We start from the raw sequence: 6,161 nt of genomic DNA on the forward strand, positions 1-6,161 counted from the left end.
AATTTTGTTGCTTGTTTAGCACAACCCAGGGGACACGTGTAGGGTATCTATCAAGTAACTCCTACGGACGCGAGCAACTCCGTCCCCCAAAAGTAGATATGTATGTATAGTAGATATGAAATAGTATTAATGTCAAGCATTCAAACAAGAAATGGACTTTTTAATAGTAGAATACATGTTGTGTTGCAGAGGAGTGTATGGAGAGCGGCAAGACGTACGTGGCGCCGGAGTGGATGTCGCTGGGCGAGAGCGTGCAGCTGCGGCTGAGCGCGGGCACGGGCGTGGTCGCCTACGTGGGGCCCACGCACTTCGCACACGGGTTATGGGTGGGCGTTGAGCTTGACGCGCCTATTGGTAAATAACTACGTAACTACATACTTTTAATAGTCAATTGTTTGTTTAAAACGAAAATAGTAAAATATTGTGTAGTATATGTAAGCAAGTGGAAGAGTCCGCTTTAACATTTTCGCACGAATAGGTCGACTGGCTCGATGAAATACCACGACCACACAGAAGATAGGCGTGAAGTGGGAGCAATCCCGCGTTTCGTCTGATGAGTGCGGTGGCGGAGGTCCATCTTTACTCCCTTTTCCTTCCCACCCTTTTTCCTATATGAAAAAGATGGGAAGGGAACGTGGATTTGACGGTGCAGTAGACGCATTGGAGGGGGAATCATCTTCTTTATGTGCGTCTCCTCTTCTGTCGATTAATGGCAACGCATCTGCTATTATGAATGTCTATGGGCAGCTGTCGCTGTGTCATTTTAGCGGATTCAGGTGGCCGCCTGCTCGTAAACCACGTTATGATATAAAACAAAATAAGTGTTTGATTTGTGTGTGTTAGGTAAGAACGATGGGTCCGTGGGCGGCACGCGGTACTTCTCGTGCCGCGCGCGACACGGCATCTTCGTGCGGCCCGACAAGCTGGCGCAGGACCGGCGCGGCCGCAGCGCGCGCGCCTTCCGCGACGCCGAGCTGCGCCGCGCGCACACCAAGGGTAACCTCACTAATTATTACATACACGTTACAATTTATTACAGAACCTTTATCAATCTGACATTAAAAGATGTATTTTTAAACCAATTAAAAAAGAATGTGTGTCTGATACATTAAATATTAAATCGTTGAACACGCTGAATTACTAAGCCGTAGAAACTTAACTCGAAAATTGTTATCTATAATTTAATATCGACGAATGTCCTGCTGTTTTTTATTCCCTCTGTGTATAACAGTGTGCTAATAATTTGTGTTGATTTTGGAAAAAAAATTTTTGCCTATATTACTAAGCGACAACTTAGATTTTTTAATGGTGATATAATTATTGGAAACGGCCTCGTTATTTTTGAGTTATTTCAATAATGCAAATCTTTCCTCTTTATAATATTAGTATAGATGGCGTTATTTTTAAACATGAATTAATGTATGTTCCAGTTGAGAATGTAAACAACCTGCATCGATCGCGGAGTCGCGGCGACAGCATAAACGTGGTTGGAAAGACGCGGAGTAAATAAACACCAGACAGCAGTCGGCAGTCGGTAGTCAGCATTCGGAAGTCGGCATTCAGAAGTCGGCAGTCTGCAGTCAGCAACGTCACCACTGACATTACACTCCATATCCCTCCAGAACATCCCCCCTACTTTATTTGCACACTTTACGCGTTATGGTGCTTTATTATATTATCCCAATTCAATTTTACATGAGATTTTATATGCGAAAGAAAATCGACGTAATTGTTAATCCAGACAAAAATACTAAAGTGAAATTTTCTTATATAAAATCTCATGTTGATTTACAGAAATAGGTAACTATTGAGTGGGCAAAGCAATATTGGTATGCCTTAATTTTAATTTATTTCAATTATGTCCGTTAATCGAATTTAGTTGAAGGAAACGGACCCTCTCGTGTTTGTTGAGAGTTCAATAAGCATACGACGGCGGCCGTTTCGTACATTCGACACTACGTTACTACACGTGCACCATAACATGATACTTGGAAACCATTCGGCTGAATAACTAAAAATTCAAACTACAGTAGAAACAACAAACCTATAATACATAAAATTAAAAGACATTGTAAGCCATTGAAATATTTAAATAAAGAATTAGATTATGTGAATTGTTTGTTTCCGTATTTCTGCTAAATGCGACAAATAGAATCATATTCGTGACGTCATAGTTGACAAGTACCATGTTTTCGTGCACGAGTAGTAATATCTAGTGATGCATTAGTTATTTTAATGTCGTTTCACAATAATTTTATTCATTGACAGTTAGTGAAGTAATTGTATATAGAATTGACATTTTTTTTAATAATTAAAACATGTGATTTTTATTATATTAATTTCTATGTAAATATGTGAATCTTTGTGTGTGTGTTAATTTTTAGAGCCAATGAATAGTTTTGTGATCGGTGATGAAAATTTACGGTACTATAGTGTTTTTTTACTGTATAGTTTGTGGTTAGATTTTACGATAAATTATTTTTAACAATAGTACTTGTATTGTAATGCAATAGGTCCATCTTTAATACTTTATACGACAGAAACGAAAATGTTATGGTTTTAAATGATCTCTCCTTCGTATTAAAAATTATCTTCTATACAAATATTATTTTTGTTTATTTGACTATTAAATATCCTTTCGAGTCTAATCTTGCTCATATTATTTCAAATAACTCTTGTACTTATTTCGTTCAGACTTAATTTAAATTGCTCAGCTTCTGTATTTAGTGTTAACTGCCTGTCCGATGTGATAGTTTCTTGCCACGGGACTAAAAGACGATAAAATTATTTGTAGTGTATTAAAGCGACGCCCGTCCCTAAAACGCTCCTTTTGATTTGTAATAACAAAGAATCGTCCAAATTCACATCTTCGTCCTGATAAAAGACTTGGTACTTAGTACACACGACGCATTCGACGGTCATACGACACACCGAAACCGCACCGGACCCGCACCGTACCCGCAACGGTCCCGCAGCCCGGCGCAAGTGACAAGCGCGCGCGGTAATTACATGGACCATTTCAAATCAACATTACTGCCTAATTTTACTGCCTGCTCAATATTTCTTTAAAATATTTTCTATCGTACTTAAAATTCATGAATATCGCTTGTTACTTGCGCTCCGAATTTATATCGATTAGGTTGTGTAGAAGTTTTGAGATGTAAAATAAAATATATACAAAAAAAAATGTTTGTAGTTCGTGTTCAGGCACGGTGTATATTGAATACATCATTTGTATCGATCTTGTCCTCGTCTTTCCATCCACATTCGAACAATAAAGCGGTGAAACTGTACACTACGAAGGTCGCGGAGCCGCGACGGCTAGCGGCTAGCGGCTAGCGGCCGGTACCCGCAGCCGCAGCCTAGCTCACCTAATGTATATTCCATCCTCTTAGTCAAGTAATCGTATCTAAGTACATTAAATGAGTACACACGAATAGATAAAACGCCTCTTTATCTAATATTTGTAAGTTCACTCGAGCGTTCATCTTAGCCCGCCACTTGCCTACATTGTACACTATATTGTATATTAACATATTAATTGTAAGGCATTTCTCGACTTTGAAGTTTCACTAAATTATATATCAGATTGTAAACGCACTCGAGGTTTTAACTCGTTCGTTATTTCGCAAGCTTCACGACTTTACACGACATTACACGACATCGCGTGCTTCGACTTTGGTACTTAAACATTCCATTGTATTTGTTTTTTTAATATCTCGCATTTGTAACGAACAGACATTCGATAGAAATAATTTTCGATCGTAAGTTAGATTTTTATAGACGATATTTGGTAATTGCATTCGTTTTTTGCATTTTAAATATATTGAATTGATAACTATATCGTTGTTAAGCCGGCCTCTAGGACTCGACGAGTAAAGCTCAAAGTGTAGTCGAAAGTGAAATATAATTGAAGTATTGAAAATTATCAAAAATAAAAGTAGAATGTGTCTTTGAAATTCTTGATGTGCTTTTGTCCAGTAGCTATAGTGAGGACACGCGACACTGAACCGACAAACTGGCAACACCATACTTTGACAAAGAAAAAACAAAAATCTCATATAAACAGCTTTTACAGCCTTTTTATTGTAATTTTAAAACAAAAAGACTATGGTTCAAAAAATGTTAGCTGAGCAGCAGGTTTATGTATCTTGGGCATTATGTTTTTTTTTTTCTAAAAACAAGTAAGTTTTTTTGGTTTTACTTGAATTAATGCGGTGTTGATAGTTTGTTAGTTCAGCAGAAGGCTGGTTCGTGGCGGAATAAGCACTAGGGCTCCTAGGTTTAGGCAAATAGTGACCTTAAAGCAGCCTCTCGTAGCTCCTAATTTTTATTTTTAGAAATTAAGCTGAACATGTGCTGTGCTTTCGTTTTAAAATGTTTAGTTCTTTAGGTAAATGAAATTATTTGTTTTATTATATAATTTTATAATCGTGTAGTTGTATTATTGTACGTTTATATTTATTGCAGTCAATTCAACTTAAATGAGCTTACCTGTGCGTATTTTAGTTTTAACCTAATTCCATGTTTATTTGAATGAATTGTTATTGATTTGCCCGTTTTTTTAACTGTGCAAATAAATTTGAATCACAAAATGTATGTATTTTTAATTATTTAATGTGATAGCGAACCTAGAATAGGCAGCTACTTTGTAGCTATAGATGGTTGGAACTTCATTATTGTAAACATAAGCATGAATAAAGAGATTTTAAAAAAATAATACAAAAATAGTTCACTTTTAGTGGAAGTATTTTTGCCAAGTAGCGGATTTCAGTCAACCATCGCTGTCATTATCAATAAATGTATTATAAAAAAAAATTTGGCGTTTTTTTTAGTGAACATTTCCATTTATATCCTTTTTTATTGTTTTAGTTAGTAGAATACTTTTGGAATAGAAGTTGCATGCTAGTAAGACCCGTAGTAGTAAATTCTATATAGAAGTTTGAATACACCAATATACATACATTTGTAACACAACATAAATAAAAGTCTTCATTTGTTTGATCGATTCTTACATTTAATAGAAGTCTCGCAGAATTAGTAAGCATTCGTAATAATTTAGTTCCGAAAATTGCATAGTTCGCTTGATGTAATCGTAATCGGCAAAACATAGTATCAGATTTTAAAAATAGTTACAAGTTTCTTTTATCCAGAAAGAAATTAAACAATACAAAGGCAACTTTGAGTTCGAAAAATTAACCGATCTTCGCCATCAGTGTATGCAAATTTGTAACAAATGTATAGAGTAATCAAAATCTTCCAAAACTTAAACAAGTTATAGTAAATATTTATTTTGCCTCAATCATTGAACTGAAAGTAAATAAAATGGCATGCTATCCACATAATTTGTATTTTATATAATCGGGATTGACATTTTTACTTGATGTTGAACCAAGACATAAGAATATGCGTAATTACATGACGATGGTAAAAAGGCCTCCCCATAGTTACACAACTGACGATTTTATTGACTACTAGCTTTCGCCCGCTATTACGTCCGCGTGGAACTGAAAAAAACAAAAGTGAGTAGCCTATGTGTTCTTCCAGACTAACCTCTACATCTATGCCAAATTTCAACGAAAACCGTTCAGCTGTTTTGGCTACAAACATCCTTCCATCCATACATTCATCTCGACTTTTACATTTATGTTATTAAAATAAAAATAATTAATAATAATAAAATAAGTAGGTAATAAGAAAGATTTGTGTGATAAAAACTTTGAATTTTAGGCTAGAAAGGTCACAATACTCGTTTTTACGACTTATTTACTTGCAAAAGTTGTAGCAAACTAATATCTCAATATTAAGCTATTAACGTTTCTTTTCGCTTTTGATATTTTTAATAGTTTTACTTCGTGGTTTACTGATGTTATTGCTGTGGTCTGTGGTAAGGGTAATGCCGGTAATAAAACGATTTCACTTTCACACCGACGATTTTTCTATTTTTTATTCTAATCGCTGTCGCTTATATCTTGTGACAAAGGGCACAATATGGGTTGACCTTATTCGCGACGTCGTGCGAGTGTCGTCTGGCTGTCGCGCGGTCGCGGGGTGGCGCGCCTTTTGCCTGGCACTGCTTTACTTCTGCTTACAAGTAGGGTCTACAGAAATATAAAACAATAATTAAATAGGAAACTGAAAATTTCCATAAGATTTAGGAT

General features: G+C 36.0%; 1 protein-coding gene across 5 annotated transcripts in view; it reads left to right on the plus strand.

Annotated features, from left to right (window-relative positions):
* LOC106099273 (kinesin-like protein KIF13B) overlaps window positions 1-4,709 on the plus strand; it is a 90,938-nt gene extending 86,229 nt beyond the window's left edge. For all 5 annotated transcript variants that reach the window (XM_013277761.1, XM_013277763.1, XM_013277762.1 and 2 more), the window contains 3 exons: window positions 190-354; window positions 844-996; window positions 1,431-4,709. In XM_013277761.1, coding sequence (XP_013133215.1) covers window positions 190-354; window positions 844-996; window positions 1,431-1,510 — 398 coding nt within the window. In that variant the 3' untranslated portion in view covers window positions 1,511-4,709. The remainder of the gene's footprint in view (window positions 1-189; window positions 355-843; window positions 997-1,430) is intronic.
* Window positions 4,710-6,161: the final 1,452 nt, after the last annotated feature.

Source organism: Papilio polytes, unplaced genomic scaffold, assembly GCF_000836215.1.
Source record: "Papilio polytes unplaced genomic scaffold, Ppol_1.0 DF824135.1, whole genome shotgun sequence".
NCBI classification, from domain to species: Eukaryota; Metazoa; Arthropoda; class Insecta; order Lepidoptera; family Papilionidae; genus Papilio; species Papilio polytes.